This window comes from Cherax quadricarinatus, chromosome 13 (genome assembly GCF_038502225.1).
Source record: "Cherax quadricarinatus isolate ZL_2023a chromosome 13, ASM3850222v1, whole genome shotgun sequence".
Classification (NCBI taxonomy): Eukaryota; Metazoa; Arthropoda; class Malacostraca; order Decapoda; family Parastacidae; genus Cherax; species Cherax quadricarinatus.
The window spans coordinates 11,706,716-11,724,019 of record NC_091304.1 but is presented as its reverse complement, the minus strand read 5'-3'; the positions used below and the strand labels follow the sequence as shown (position 1 = coordinate 11,724,019).

The 17,304-nt window shown below is 45.8% G+C and overlaps 1 protein-coding gene across 1 annotated transcript in view; it reads left to right on the top strand.

The window, feature by feature from the left end:
* The window catches only part of LOC128688638 (glycine receptor subunit alpha-2-like), a 67,080-nt gene that overhangs the window by 35,987 nt on the left and 13,789 nt on the right, over positions 1-17,304 (top strand). The window contains exons 3-4 of the mRNA XM_070084500.1: positions 14,300-14,443; positions 15,764-15,846. Of these exons, the coding sequence (XP_069940601.1) occupies positions 14,300-14,443; positions 15,764-15,846 (227 nt within the window). The remainder of the gene's footprint in view (positions 1-14,299; positions 14,444-15,763; positions 15,847-17,304) is intronic.

Sequence of the window (17,304 nt, the reverse complement as noted above, 5' to 3'; positions counted from 1 at the left end):
GGTAATGAAGGATGTGTGAGGGACTGGTAATGAAGGATGTGTGAGGGACTGGTAATGAAGGATGTGTGAGGGACTGGTAATGAAGGATGTGAGGGACTGGTAATGAAGGATGTGTGAGGGCCTGGTAATGAAGGATGTGTGAGGGACTGGTAATGAAGGATGTGTGAGGGACTGGTAATGAAGGATGTGTGAGGGACTGGTAATGAAGGATGTGAGAAGGAACTGGTAATGGTGGATGTGTGAGGGACTGGTAATGAAGGATGTGTGAGGGACTGGTAATGAAGGATGTGTGAGGGACTGGTAATGAAAGGTTTGTGAGGGACTGGTAATGAAGGATGTGTGAGGGACTGGTAATGAAAGATATGTGAGGACTGTAATGAAGGGGATGTGTGAGGGACTGGTAATGAAGGATGTGTGAGGACTGTAATGAAGGATGTGCGTGGGACTGGTAATGAAGGATGTGTGAGGACTGGTAATGAAGGGGATGTGCGAGGACTGGAATAATGAAGGATGTGTGAGGGACTGGTAATGAAGGATGTGTGAGGGACTGGCAATGAAGGATGTGAGGGACTGGTAATGAAGGATGTGTGGAGGACTGGTGTGAAGGGAGGTGTGTGAGGACTGGTAATGAAAGATGTGTGAGGCCTATAATGTGAAGGATGTGTGAAGGGGACCTAAGTAATGAAGGATGTGAAGGACTGGTAATGAAGGTGTGTAGGGACTGGTAATGAAGGATGTGTGAGGACTGGTAATGAAGGATGTGTGAGGGACTGGTGTGAAGGATGTGAGGACTGGTAATGAAGGATGTGTGAGGGCCTGGTAATGAAGGATGTGAGGACTGGTAATGAAGGATGTGTGAGGGACTGGTAATGAAGGATGTGAGGACTGTAATGAAGGATGTGTGAGGAACTGTAATGGAGGATGTGTGAGGACTGTAATGAAGGATGTGTAGGACTGGTAATGAAGGATGTGTGAGGACTGGTAATGAAAGGTTGTGAGGACTGTAATGAAGGATGTGTGAGGGACTGGTAATGAAAGGTTTGTGAGGGACTGGTAATGAAGGATGTGAGGGACTGGTAATGAAGGATGTGTGAGGGACTGGTAATGAAAGATATGTGAGGGACTGGTAATGAAGGATGTGTGAGGGACTGGTAATGAAGGATGTGTGAGGGACTGGTAATGAAAGGTTTGTGAGGGACTGGTAATGAAGGATGTGTGAGGGACTGGTAATGAAGGATGTGTGAGGGACTGGTAATGAAAGATATGTGAGGGACTGGTAATGAAGGATGTGTGAGGGACTGGTAATGAAGGATGTGTGAGGGACTGGTAATGAAGGATGTGTGAGGGACTGGTAATGAAGGATGTGTGAGGGACTGGTAATGAAGGATGTGTGAGGGACTGGTAATGAAGGATGTGTGAGGGACTGGTAATGAAAGGTTTGTGAGGGACTGGTAATGGAGGATGTGTGAGGGACTGGTAATGAAAGATGTGTGAGGAACTGGTAATGAAGGATGTGTGAGGGACTGGTAATGAAAGGTTTGTGAGGGACTAGTAATGAAGGATGTGTGAGGGACTGGTAATGAAGGATGTGTGAGGGACTGGTAATGAAAGGTTTGTGAGGGACTGGTAATGAAAGGTTTGTGAGGGACTGGTAATGAAGGATGTGTGAGGGACTGGTAATGAAGGATGTGTGAGGGACTGGTAATGAAGGATGTGTGTGGGACTGGTAATGAAGGATGTGTGAGGGACTGGCAATGAAGGATGAGGACTGTAATGAAGGATGTGTGAGGGACTGGTAATGAAGGATGTGTGAGGGACTGGTAATGAAGGATGTGTGAGGGACTGGTAATGAAGGATGTGTGAGCGACTGGTAATGAAGGATGTTTGAGGGACTGTGTGATGGATGTGAGGGACTGGGTAATGAAGGATGTGTGTGGGACTGGTAATGAAGGATGTGCAAGGGACTGGTAATGAAGGATGTGTGAGGGACTGGTAATGAAGGATGTGTGAGGGACGGCACCTGGATGTGAGATGTGCCGCCATCTTAGCTGCGGTTTAACTAGCAATATGGAAGGTAAACATAGTTTTTGTTTGTGTTCTGCGAAATATGTGTTTTTATGTTTGAGTACAAGACAGACTGGAAGAAGAGGGAGGGAGAGAGAGAGAGAGAGAGAGAGAGAGAGAGAGAGAGAGAGAGAGAGAGAGAGAGAGAGAGAGAGAGAGAGAGAGAGAGAGAGAGAGAGAGAGAGAGAGAGAGAGAGAGAGAGAGAGAGAGAGAGAGAGACAGAGAGAGAGAGAGAGAGAGAGAGAGAGAGAGAGAGAGAGAGAGAGAGAGAGACAGACAGACAGACAGACAGACAGACAGACAGACAGACAGACAGACAGAGAGAGAGAGAGAGAGAGAGAGAGAGACAGACAGACAGACAGACAGAGAGAGAGAGAGAGAGAAGAGAGATAATGGGTTGTAGATGAAGTATACTCAAGGATGCTTGAAATAATAAACATTCTTACTGCCTGCTTCCACACCAAGTCTCCTGGCGGATCGAGATTTGATCAACCAGGCTATTACTGATGGCCTCATGCAGTCCCACGTTCAAACCACATCTCGACTGATTAGGAACTGACTTGAGGAACTTGTCAGGGTCCTTACTGAAGACAGCCATAGGTTTCTTGGTAATTTACGCTAATTATAAAGGGATGGCGTTGAGCAATCGGGGTCCTCTGACACTTACAGGATGCTCTCTTAGTGTACTCATCTCGTCTCTGTTAAATTAGAGATTCTCTCCACTGTTTGACATCTTTTTTGCTTTCATTCTGAGTCATATCAGTGTGCAGGTTTAGGACCAGTCCATCCAGGATTTTCCAGATGAAAATTATGATGTATCTCTCTCGCCTACTTTGCAAGGCATACAACTAATGAGATTTTAATCGTGTCCAGTAGTTCAGTTACTTACCTGAGTGTATACTGGGAGTTATAGCTCAGCAGTCTCCCCTGCCTTCAAGGGGGCCGTCGATATACAACAATATTTCAACCTGGAGAGAACAACTGACCTGGAGAGTATCATCATTGGCACAACTTCTCTTCTCTTTAAAGTTATAGTTATGCAGCTTACGATATTTCTTGCTGTAGCAATAACAATTTTGTGATCCTTGAAGGAGAGATCTGGTATCACTCTTAAGTCTCGGACATATTAAATTTTCACTCCATTGAACGCTTTGAGTTTGTCGTGTGCTCGGTTCCAGTCTTTGTTTTCTCCATTCTTCCATCTTGGAGTAACCAAAACTTGTCATCAGTGAACATCAAACAGTTGCCTCAGGGCCTCTGGTGGGACTTTATTAATATCTTCTTGAAAATTAGCTGTCTTCGATAGACTCCACTCTTGTAGAGAGTCTGTTGTCATTAACAGAGGATGTTACGGTGTTTTGATTTATGTCTTTGTCTACATAGTATATAAGAATGAGAAACAAAAGCGGGGCGAGTACTGTGCTTTGACGAATAGAACTTTTCATTTCGGCAGCCTCCTACTCAACTGTTTACTACTGCTCCCCTGTGTCTGTTTGTTAAGAAGTTAGATATTCACTTGTTCCTTTTGCTCTCACTTGAAGAAGGAGTTAGCGAAATCAGTGTACACTATGTCCGCATTTAACTTGTGTCTTGCAGTGCATCCAAGACCCTGTTGTAATGGTCTAGGAATTGTGAAAGGCAGGAACAACCTGCTCGAAACTCATGTTGCCCTGGCTTGTGTAAATGTTGCCCTGGCTTGTGTAAATGTTGCCCTGGCTTGTGTAAATTTTGCCCTGGCTTGTGTATATGTTGCCCTGGCTTGTGTAAATTTTGCCCTGGCTTGTATATATGTTGCCCTGGCTTGTGTAAATTTTGCCCTGGCCTGTGTATATGTTGCCCTGGCTTGTGTAAATTTTCCCCTGGCCTGTGTATATGTTGCCCTGGCTTGTGTAAATGTTGCCCTGGCTTGTGTAAATGTTGCCCTGGCTTGTGTAAATGTTGCCCTGGCTTGTGTAAATGTTGCCCTGGCTTGTGTAAATGTTGCCCTGGCTTGTGTAAATGTTGCCCTGGCTTGTGTAAATTTTGCCCTGGCTTGTGTATATGTTGCCCTGGCTTGTGTAAATTTTGCCCTGGCCTGTGTATATGTTTCCCTGGCTTGTGTAAATTTTGCCCTGGCTTGTGTAAATGTTGCCCTGGCTTGTGTAAATGTTGCCCTGGCTTGTGTAAATGTTGCCCTGGCTTGTGTAAATGTTGCCCTGGCTTGTGTAAATGTTGCCCTGGCTTGTATATATGTTGCCCTGGCTTGTGTAAATGTTGCCCTGGCTTGTGTAAATGTTGCCCTGGCTTGTGTAAATGTTGTAATTTTATGAGGTTGGTTATCTTGATTCTTACGTCCCGTGCAAGATAATGGTAATATGTAAAGTTAACGCTTTTGTCTATATATATATATATATTTTTTTTTTTTTGCATTTTTGATACTTACATCTTTGTGAAGTGGTGCAATATCAGTGTTCTTCTAATGGGTGTGGAACGACACCTGTGACCTGGCTTCTTCCTCATGCAATAATGAAGGCCGAGGTAGTCGTTTCTTACAATTTTTAATGAATATAAAGTTGCGCAAGTCTGGTCATGGGGCAGAAAACACTAGATAAAAGATTTTCTTCTCTGTTCTCAATTTCTTTTGTGGTAAATTGTACTCTCAGACATTTAATTAGTTCCAGGTAAAGTAAAACACAGCATTGTTTTTGGATGTAAACACTGGGTTTTGTCTCAGCTTCCCAGAAGATGTAACCGAACCATCATCACTGCTCTTACATTCTCACCACTACATATACCATTCTAAAATATCGTTGAACATTACAATACAATACGTGTGTGTGTGTTTGTAATGATTACAGTATGTGTGAGTGTAACGATTACACTAAGTGTGTACTCACCTATTTGTACTCACCTATTTGTGGTTGCAGCGGCTGAGTCATAGCTCCTGGCCCCGCCTCTTCACTGATCGCTACTAGGTCCTCTCTCTCCCCGCTCAATGAGCTTTATCAAACCATGTCTTAAAACTGTGTATGATTCCTACCTCCTATGTGTGTGTGTGTGTGTGTGTGTGTGTGTGTGTGTGTGTGTGTGTGTGTGTGTGTGTGTGTGTACTCACCTGGTTGTACTCACCTGGTTGAGGTTGCGGGGGTCGAGTCCGAGCTCCTGGCCCCGCCTCTTCACTGATCGCTACTAGGTCACTCTCCCTGAGCCGTGAGCTTTATCATACCTCTGCTTAAAGCTATGTATGGATCCTGCCTCCACTACATCGCTTCCCAAACTATTCCACTTACTGACTACTCTGTGGCTGAAGAAATACTTCCTAACATCCCTGTGATTCATCTGTGTCTTCAGCTTCCAACTGTGTCCCCTTGTTACTGTGTCCAATCTCTGGAACATCCTGTCTTTGTCCACCTTGTCAATTCCTCTCAGTATTTTGTATGTCGTTATCATGTCCCCCCTATCTCTCCTGTCCTCCAGTGTCGTCAGGTTGATTTCCCTTAACCTCTCCTCGTAGGACATACCTCTTAGCTCTGGGACTAGTCTTGCTGCAAACCTTTGCACTTTCTCTAGTTTCTTTACGTGCTTGGCTAGGTGTGGGTTCCAAACTGGTGCCGCATACTCCAATATGGGCCTAACGTACACGGTGTACAGGGTCCTGAACGATTCCTTATTAAGATGTCGGAATGCTGTTCTGAGGTTTGCTAGGCGCCCATATGCTGCAGCAGTTATTTGGTTGATGTGCGCTTCAGGAGATGTGCCTGGTGTTATACTCACCCCAAGATCTTTTTCCTTGAGTGAGGTTTGTAGTCTCTGACCCCCTAGACTGTACTCCGTCTGCGGCCTTCTTTGCCCTTCCCCAATCTTCATGACTTTGCACTTGGTGGGATTGAACTCCAGGAGCCAATTGCTGGACCAGGTCTGCAGCCTGTCCAGATCCCTTTGTGTGTGTGTGTGTGTGTGTGTGTGTGTGTGTGTGTGTGTAGTAACTATGCTATTTTAATTTTTTTATACACGTTGATCGCCAAATATTAAAAGTGTTGAGAAATGGGATTACCAGCTAAGTTTAAATATAGGGAAACTTAACTTAGAAAGACAGCTCATCGCCTGCACAGCCGCCCCTGCAGACGAGGTCTTGAGAAGCTGTCGAAGTCATCTCTCAACGGGCTGTAATGAGATCATATTATGTAAACAATAATTTACCCCTAGGGGGTGTTATGTCAGCATATTTCATTCACTGATGGCTGACAAACTTACTTGTGTGGACTCAAAGGTCCGCATATCACCGGGGTTTATGATAAGTGACTAACTCACGACTTTATACTCAACTGCGCAGTCAATAGTAGTATATCACGAGTTAGAACACTTACCTGGGTATATGTATCTGACCCATAATTACGCCCAGATATCCGTTGAGTTGATTGAAGAATAGTGTTCTTTGAAGAATGTCGCACTACACTCTGTTGGATCGCAACACTCGTTGTTACACTGTTCATCAATAATTGTTCACACAATATCACTAAGAAGTTGATCACACTTCTCTGTAAGTGTTTATCGTGTTTTGTGAGACACTTTGTTCACACTAACGCACAGATCGTTCTTTGTTGGTTATCCTGGCGTCAGTGTCACTCTCAGTAGAGTCAAAAGTAATCTGAAGACGCCACAGCGCCCCACGCCGTTACTGCCCCCAGCACAAAGGAAAAGCTGACATAGTACTTTTGTTTCCTTGCCACTTCCTCGATGAAGCAAAGCAGAATGTTTGATTCTTGCTGTCTTAAGCATAGACAACAATGTGCACTATCATTACTATGGTAATAAAGTGGGAGCAGGATTTTCCTTAATTGTCCTGCTAAGGTAAGAGATGTACTGTCTCTTATTAAAATACACTCTGCAACACTGGACTGCAAGGAGCAGCGGTCGCTTGACCACATCCCATACTCATACTGCATCTGGGATCAATTACTCACTGCAGCAGTAAACAAGATGTTTGCCCCTTCTGAGAGGGCTGGGCCCCTCAGGGCTGAAAGGGGCTGAAAGGTGCTGAAGGGGGCTGATACCCCCTTCCTGGAGAAAATTTCTCCACAATAAGAGAAACATCGCCGATGGTTATTTTTAGATCGTCTGTACACGTTAGTTGCAGTTAGAACACATATGAACTTGTCCTGCAGAAGGTTTCGGGGGTCAGCGCCCCCGCTGCTCGGTCTGAGAAGTGAGTGGAGACCCACTGAAGTTCTCCATCCTTCCACCTGTCCACCTTACTAATTCTGAAAATCAGGAGAAAGAGATGGATTTCCCACAGTGACACCGAGAGATTTAATATCTTTTCATTAACACAGAAAATTTTGGCTCGTTGTTACGTAAACCAAACCATACCACGGGCGGGATTTGAAACACACACACACACACACACACACACACACACACACACACACACACACACACACACACACACACACACACACACACACACACACACACACACACACACACACACACACACACACACACACACACACACACACACACACAAACACACACACCTACACACACACACACCTACACACACACACATACACAAACTCACACACACACACACACACACAAACACACACACAAACACACATAGACACACACAAACACACATACATGCACACACGTGGGTCCGTGGGGTGAAGACGTGGGTAACAAGGCTCCGAGAACCTTAGCGTTGAAAGACGAGTAATATCAGCTAGAAGTAATCAGTGGTAGTGGAACGTCAGTGAACAATACTACGAGTGATAATTAAAGTTATTAGTTAAAGAAAGTGAGAGGAAAGCTGAAATCCTAATATTTCAAAGCGCAAACCGTTGGGGGTCTTAGGCGCTGTTGCCACATTGGTAGCGGTAGGCCTGATGAAGTGACGTCACGACAAGTTGTGTGCCATTATACATATGAAGTGAAGTGTATATAATGTGAAGTGTATACTATCATCAGTGAAGAGTGAAGTGAGGAAGCGGAATATATGGTTATAATCATCACGGGTGAAGGATCTCCAAAATAGGGATTTAAGGCCTACGTACGACTACGTCATCAGCAGCTGGCAACTGTCAACCGCAAGTTTATTCGCCTAGTTGTGGTTTGCATGTTGACGGCCCTGGCTGGCCTTGTATACTGTTTGATACTGGTCACTCACTCCTGCAAGTTATTACCAGAATTAGATTAGAAATAGCATAGACATAGAGAATATAGTGTTGACGAGTGTGAGAAGGTAGGTGGGACAAGCTTTTAAGGGCAACATTGTAAGACGGTGCTAGGGTAGGTCCCAGGAGAGTTGTCAGGTCACAAGAAGTTGCGGCCAGTAACTACACCGCACAAGACTCTCACACACACACACACACACACACACACACACACACACACACACACACACACACACACACACACACACACACTCACACACACACACACACACGCACACACGCACACAGGCAGTGTTACTACCGGTAGTTATTAGCAGTAAGAATACTTAGGAAGCTAGGAAGTCCTCTCTCAATGTGAACAAGGAAAATGATAATAACCAGCAACAATTAACACGTAAATCCAGAAAGGGCAATAAGTGGAGAGAGTAGATAATTGGGAAAGATAAATGAGACTAAATTTGTGCCTACACGACGGACCTTTCAACCACACCCCCCCCTAACCCTCCCTCCCTCACACACAAGCACACACACACAAGGGTAGACACTCACACACACACACACACACACACACACATACATACACACACAAACACACACACACACACACACACACACACACACACACACACACACACACACCCACCCACCCACCCTCCGCCACTTGACACAAACACTTGACACAAACACGTAACACCCCTTCCCTAACCACCTCACCTTAGCCACCTACCCCTCCCCCAAACCACCTAACCCCTCCCCAAACCGTCTAACCCCCGCCCAACAACCTCCCTCCCTCCAATAACCATCCTCCCCCTCCCCCATAACCATCCATCCCCTCTCTCCCCCAAACCATCTAACTCCTTCCCCCAACTATCTCTGCCCCTCCAATAACCATCCTCCCCCTCCCCCACAACCATCCATCCCCTCTCCTAACCATCTATTCCCCTCCCCCTAACCAGGATGAGGACAAGGGGCTCCAAGGACGAATCTGAGAGGGAGGAATGGGAGATAGAGCTCCAAAAAAGGGAGGAAGACTGGGGAAGGAGACTAGATGAGCTGGAAAGGAAGATGGAAGAGAGGTTAGCAGCAGAATGCAGAAGGTGGAAGCAACAGGCCACAGCAGCAGAAATCAAGATAGAGAGATTAGAAGAGGAGCTGAGACATCTGAAACAGCACAGAGACAAAGATATTACAGAAGTAGCATCGGCAATGGCTACATCGAACACAGACAACAGGTCCGAAGGAAGCATGGAAACTAAACTGTATGCAGAGGTCCTGTCAAACCCACATGGGGCCAAAACAAAGACAGGGAGCACTCTAGGACAGAAAGAGAGGTTGGAAGACATTGATGGAACTAGGACATGTGCAAGGACCTTACCAGATACCTGTGGGGGCCAGGAGCAGGTGAGCAGGAAGGATAAACCAAGAAGCATAGGGGCCATAACGAAGGAAGGGACTGAAGGAAGGAACACTCCACGGGAAGGAACTAAAACACATCAGAGGATGCAATGGGAGTCACAGTGGGAGGTGGAAAGGGAGAGATCCGTGTTTGTCTATGGGCTAGACGAAGCTAAAGGGGAAACTTATGATGAAAGAAAGCAGGAGGAGAAAAAAGCGATTGAAGACATCATGAAGGTGATAGGCGAGGGGGACATGACCCAGGTGGCAAATTTTCGGAGAATTGGGTGGTTCACAAAGAAAAGGAATCGGCCTCTCAAAGTAATTTTCAAGGCAGAATCAACCCGAACCATGATCCTGCAGGAGAAAGCACGGCTGAGAGGCAAGCAGGAGTTCCGGTGTGTGTACCTCGACCGAGACAGAACACAGGACGAAAGGAAGACAATGAAAGAGAGAGTTCAAAAACGAAAGGAGAAATGGGAGGAAATGAAAAAGGAGAGCAGAATAACCCAGGATCAAATGGAAGGACAAGCGCACCCCCCAGAAACACCTGCAGAAGGACTCCAGCCACGACACCCCCAAGGCAACTGAACATTCCAAACCAACCATCATACACCGATCCCTCTGTTTCCACCCCCCGCACCACAGTTACAGTATTAGAACAGAAGTTGAAGGTTTGGTACACAAATGCAGATGGATTAACGAATAAACATGAGGAATGGCAAGAAAGAATCAATGAGAAGTCCCCAGACATCATAGCAGTTACAGAAACAAAACTCATGGAGACAATAACAGATGCAATCTTCCCACCAGGATACCAGATCATGAGGAAAGATAGAAGGGGTAGGGGGGGAGGTGGGGTTGCTCTGCTCGTAAAAAACAGATGGAAATTCGAGAAAATGGAAGGAATAGATGAGACAGGAGAAAGAGACTACATAGCAGGTACACTTCAGTCTGGGGAACACAAAGTGGTCATTGCAGTGATGTATAATCCACCACAGAACTGCAGGAGGCCAAGAGAGGAATATGAAGAGAGCAACAGAGCAATGGTGGACACACTTGCTGAGGTGGCAAGAAGAGCTCACTCCAGCAGAGCAAAGTTGCTGGTTATGGGGGATTTCAACCACAGGGAGATTGACTGGGAAAACCTGGAGCCACATGGGGGTCCCGAAACATGGAGAGCCAGGATGTTGGACGTGGTGCTGGAAAACCTCATGCACCAACATGTTAAGGACACTACCAGAGTGAGAGGGGAGGATGAACCAGCAAGATTGGACCTTGTGTTCACCCTGGGCAGCTCAGACATTGAGGACATCAAGTATGAGAGTCCCCTAGGAGCTAGCGACCACGTGGTTCTGTGCTTTGAATACATAGTAGAGCTGCAAGTGGAGAGAATAACAGGAGTAGAATGGGAAAAGCCTGACTATAAAAGAGGGGACTACATAGGGTTGAAGAACTTCCTGCGGGAGGTCCAGTGGGACAGAGAACTGGCAGGAAAGCCAGTAAATGAAATGATGGAATATGTAGCAACAAAATGCAAGGAGGCAGTGGAAAGGTTCATTCCCAAGGGCAACAGTAACAACGGGAAGACCAGAACAAGCCCCTGGTTTACCCGACGGTGTAAGGAGGCAAAAACAAAGTGCAATAGAGAATGGAAAAAGTACAGAAGGCAGAGAACACACGAAAATAGGGAGATCAGTCGCAGAGCCAGGAACGAGTACGCACAGGTAAGGAGGGAGGCCCAGCGACAGTATGAAAATGACATAGCATCGAGAATCAAGACTGACCCGAAACTGTTGTATAGCCACATCAGGAGGAAGACAACAGTCAAAGACCAGGTGATCAGATTAAGGACAGAAGGTGGAGAACTCACAAGAAATGATCAGGAGGTATGTGAGGAGCTGAACAGGAGATTTAAGGAAGTTTTTACAGTAGAGACAGGAAGGGCTGTGGGAAGACAGCACAGAAGGGAACATCAAGAGGGAATATACCAACAAGTGTTGGATGACATACGAACAACTGAGGAGGAGGTGAAGAAGCTCTTAAGTGACCTTGACACCTCAAAGGCGATGGGACCGGACAACATCTCCCCATGGGTCCTTAGAGAAGGAGCAGAGATGCTGTGTGTGCCTCTAACCACAATCTTCAACACATCCCTTGAAACTGGGCAACTACCTGAGAAATGGAAGACAGCTAATGTAGTCCCCATATTTAAGAAAGGAAACAGAAACGAGGCACTAAACTACAGACCTGTGTCTCTGACATGTATTGTGTGCAAAGTCATGGAGAAGATTATCAGGAGGAGAGTGGTCGAACACCTGGAAAGGAACAAGATTATAAATGAAAACCAGCATGGGTTCATGGAAGGCAAATCTTGTATCACAAACCTCCTGGAGTTTTATGACAAGGTAACAGAAGTAAGACACGAGAGAGAGGGTTGGGTAGATTGCATTTTCCTAGACTGCAGGAAGGCCTTTGACACAGTTCCCCACAAGAGATTAGTGCAGAAGCTGGAGGATCAGGCACACGTAAAAGGAAGGGCACTGCAATGGATAAGGGAATACCTGACAGGGAGGCAGCAACGAGTCATGGTACGTGAAGAGGTATCACAGTGGGCGCCTGTTACGAGCGGGGTCCCACAGGGGTCAGTTCTAGGACCAGTGCTATTTTTGATATATGTGAACGACATGATGGAAGGAATAGACTCTGAAGTGTCCCTGTTCGCAGATGACGTGAAGTTGATGAGAAGAATTAAATCGGACGAGGATGAGGCAGGACTGCAAAGAGACCTGGAGAGGCTGGACATGTGGTCCAGTAACTGGCTCCTCGAATTCAATCCAGCCAAATGCAAAGTCATGAAGATTGGGGAGGGGCAAAGAAGACCGCAGACAGAATATAGGCTAGGTGGACAAAGACTACAGACCTCACTCAGGGAGAAAGACCTTGGGGTGACCATAACACCGAGCACATCACCGGAGGCACACATCAACCAAATAACCGCTGCAGCATACGGGCGCCTGGCAAACCTGAGAATAGCGTTCCGATACCTTAATAAGGAATCGTTCAAGACACTGTACACTGTGTATGTTAGACCCATACTGGAGTATGCAGCACCAGTCTGGAACCCACACCTGGTCAAGCACGTCAAGAAGTTAGAGAAAGTACAAAGGTTTGCAACAAGGCTAGTCCCAGAGCTCAAGGGAATGTCGTACGAGGAAAGGTTAAGGGAAATCGGACTGACGACACTGGAGGACAGAAGGGTCAGGGGAGACATGATAACGACATACAAGATACTGCGGGGAATAGACAAGGTGGACAGAGATAGGATGTTCCAGAGAGGGGACACAGGGACAAGGGGTCACAACTGGAAGCTGAAGACTCAGACGAGTCACAGGGACGTTAGGAAGTATTTCTTCAGTCATAGAGTTGTAAGCAAGTGGAATAGCCTAGCAAGTGAAGTAGTGGAGGCAGGAACCATACATAGTTTTAAGAAGAGGTATGACAAAGCTCAGGAAGCAGAGAGAGAGAGGATCCAGTAGCGATCAGTGAAGAGGCGGGGCCAGGAGCTGAGTCTCGACCCCTGCAACCACAATTAGGTGAGTACAATTAGGTGAGTACACACACACACACACACACACACACACACACACACACACACACACACACACACACACACACACACACACACACACACACACACACACACACACACACACACACACACACACACACACACACACACACACACACACACACACACACACACACACACACACACACACACACACACACACACACACACACACACACACACACACACACACACACACACACACACACACACACACACACACACACACACACACACACACACACACACACACACACACACACACACACACACACACACACACACACACACACACACACACACACACACACACACACACACACACACACACACACACACACACACACACAACACACACACACACACACACACACACACACACACACACACACACACACACACACACACACACACACACACACACACACACACACACACACACACACACACACTCACACACACACACACACACACACACACACACACACACACACACACACACACACACACACACACACACACACACACACACACACACACACACACACACACACACAACACACACACACACAACACACACACACACACACACACACACACACACACACACACACACACACACAACACACACACACACACACACACACACACACACACACACACACACACACACACACAGTGGTAAGTCTTTCTTCGATAGTTATTTACGATATTTAAGTCTTATCCCAAAACTCACAAGAACATTTTTCCAGGAGAACATTTGTTATGTGTCAAGGAATGTTGTGGCGTTCCAGTGTAAGAAAAATAGCCATCATCAACACCAACATCATCAACAACATCATCAACAACAATAACAACATCAGCAACAACACCAATAACAATAACATCATTAGCAACACCAACAACAAAACAACAGACGAACTATCAACAACAACAACATGAACAATATAAACAACAGAGGAAAAAACATCAACAACGACAAAAACAACAGCCACAACAACAACAATATCATCCTCTTCAACAACAACAACATTATCTTACCCTCGTTGACAGGCTCCTGGAGGTGGACTGGCTGAACGACATGTGGAGGCCGGATAGTTTCTTTAAGAACGCCAAGCAGGTCACCTTCCAGACTATGACCATCCCCAATCACTACGTCTGGCTCCACAAGGACTCTACTATCCTCTACATGGTCAAGTACGTTAGCTACGGGACCGTGTCACCTGTGTCTTGTAGCTGGAGACATGTACACTCAGTTCTTTGTATCAGTACCCATGTACCCTCAGTTCCTTGTATTAGTACCCATTTACCCTCAGTTCCTTGTATTAGTACCCATGTACTCTCAGTTCCTTGTAGCAGTAGTAGTACCCATGTACCCTCAGTTTCTTGTAGCAGTAGTAGTAGCTATGTACCATCAGTTTCTTGTAGCAGTAGTAGTAGCTATGTACCCTCAGTTCCTTGTAGCAGTAGTAGTAGCTATGTACCATCAGTTTCTTGTAGCAGTAGTAGTAGCTATGTACCCTCAGTTTCTTGTACCAGTAGTAGTAGCTATGTACCATCAGTTTCTTGTAGCAGTAGTAGTAGCTATGTACCCTCAGTTCCTTGTAGCAGTAGTAGTAGCTATGTACCATCAGTTTCTTGTAGCAGTAGTAGTAGCTATGTACCCTCAGTTTCTTGTAGCAGTAGTAGTAGCTATGTACCCTCAGTTTCTTGTAGCAGTAGTAGTAGCTATGTACCATCAGTTTCTTGTAGCAGTAGTAGTAGCTATGTACCCTCAGTTCCTTGTAGCAGTAGTAGTAGCTATGTACCATCAGTTTCTTGTAGCAGTAGTAGTAGCTATGTACCCTCAGTTTCTTGTAGCAGTAGTAGTAGCTATGTACCATCAGTTTCTTGTAGCAGTAGTAGTAGCTATGTACCCTCAGTTCCTTGTAGCAGTAGTAGTAGCTATGTACCATCAGTTTCTTGTAGCAGTAGTAGTAGCTATGTACCCTCAGTTCCTTGTAGCAGTAGTAGTAGCTATGTACCATCAGTTTCTTTTAGCAGTAGTAGTAGCTATGTACCCTCAGTTCCTTGTAGCAGTAGTAGTAGCCATGTACCCTCAGTTCCTTGTAGCAGTAGTAGTAGTCATGTACCCTCATGACTACTACTAGTGGTTGGGGGTTTTGTTTACAATAATATCTGTTATTCTGGAGTTGGAGCCACTGACTGAGCCTCCACTCCAGTAAGGCTACGAGGTGGTGGAGTATTTTTGTTATTTCCTGCCAGTCTTCTTCAGGCTGACACTTAAAAATCTCTTTCTGTTAAGTGGTTGTAACTATCATGGACTGTTTCCAAAGGTCTGTGGGATCTGTACCTTCCAGTCCCTTCCAGTCCCTTCCAGTCCCTTCCAGTCCCTTTCAGATGGTGTTGAGAACAGGTTGTGTTGTAACACTTTCCGTCATGGACTGGTGAATAACATATGTTTTTGGCCTCCTTAAGATATAGTTCTCTCACTACCATCTTCATGGCCTCCTTCAGGTTGACGCTGACGCTCTCCTGTGCCATGAATTACGCCATCTACCCACATGACACTCAAGAGTGCAAGCTGCAGATGGAGAGCCGTGAGTAACCACCTGTGGTGTCCACCTGTGCGTAGTTCATGTTGACAGAGAGAGAGAGAGAGAGAGAGAGAGAGAGAGAGAGAGAGAGAGAGAGAGAGAGTGAGACAGACAGAGAGAGAGTGTGTGTGTGTGAGAGAGAGAGAGAGAGAGAGAGAGAGAGAGAGAGAGAGAGAGAGAGAGAGAGGGAGAAAGACAGGGAGAGAGAGTGTGTGTGTGTGTGTGTGTGTGAGAGAGAGAGAGAGTAACGCAAAAACCGTTACCACCATTGTCACCACCACCATTATCACCACCACCATTATCACCACCACCATTATCACCACCACCATTATCACCACAACCATTAACACCACCACCATTATCACCACCACCAATATCATCGTCACCATTATCACCATCACCACCATTATCACCACCACCATTATCACCACCACCATTCACCAGCAGGTACTAGAATCGTATATACTTGTGGTATGAGTAGCAGTAGTGGTAGTAGTAGAAGTAGTAGTGGTAGTAGTAGTAGTAGTATTAGTAGCAATAGTAGTAGTAGTAGTAATAGTAGTAGTAGTAGTAGTAGTAGTAGTAGTAGTAGTGGTAGTAATAGTAGTGGTAGTAGCAATAGCAATGCAAGCAGTGTTTATGTAAGGTGTCCTCAGTACAGATTTCCGTTTCCTATGGCAGGTTTGTGTGTTGATGACAATGATGACATTCGCAAAATGCCAGGCCAATGAGGAACCAGAAAATAAAGGTCAAACATATACAGATTGGTCTCTTACGTCACGTAAGAAGGTCACTGTGTTTGGGCATGACAAAGAGGTCAGAGGCCACCTCGTAAGGTCAGGCCAGCAGTGATCTGAGAGCTTACCAAGGCAAAGGCCACTGTTTTCCTTTTACGTGTTTGGAACATTTCCGGCCCTGTTTTCTGTTTTCTCTTTAGCTGGCAGCTGATATTTATCCTAATCTTTTCCGTTTTGACCTGGCATGGACCACTGATTTCTTCCTTTTTAACTCTAACCTAACTTCTCTGACTTACTAAATATCTTCAAAATTCCAGCCACCACCCAAAACTAAGTGATAGTAACTCCAGCTCTGCCGTAGAATACTTGACGGTATCCTCGTCATCTTACTGAGGTCTCCCAGTTCAGTATGACACTATTGAAGCCTCCTAGTTCAAGAAGACGCTACTGAAGTCTGCCAGCTCTGGCTGACACTACTGAAGCCTCCTAACTCATGCTGACACTACTGAAACCTCCCAGTTCAGGAAGACGGTACTGAAGTCTGCCAGCTCAGGCTGACACTACTGAAGCCTCCTAACTCATGCTGACACTACTGAAGCCTCCCAGCTCATGGTGATACTGTTGAAGTCTCACAGTTCAGGTTGACACTACTGAAGTCTGCCAGCTTTGGCTTACACTTCCGAAATCTCACAGCTCAGCCTGAGACTACTTAAGTCTCCCAGCT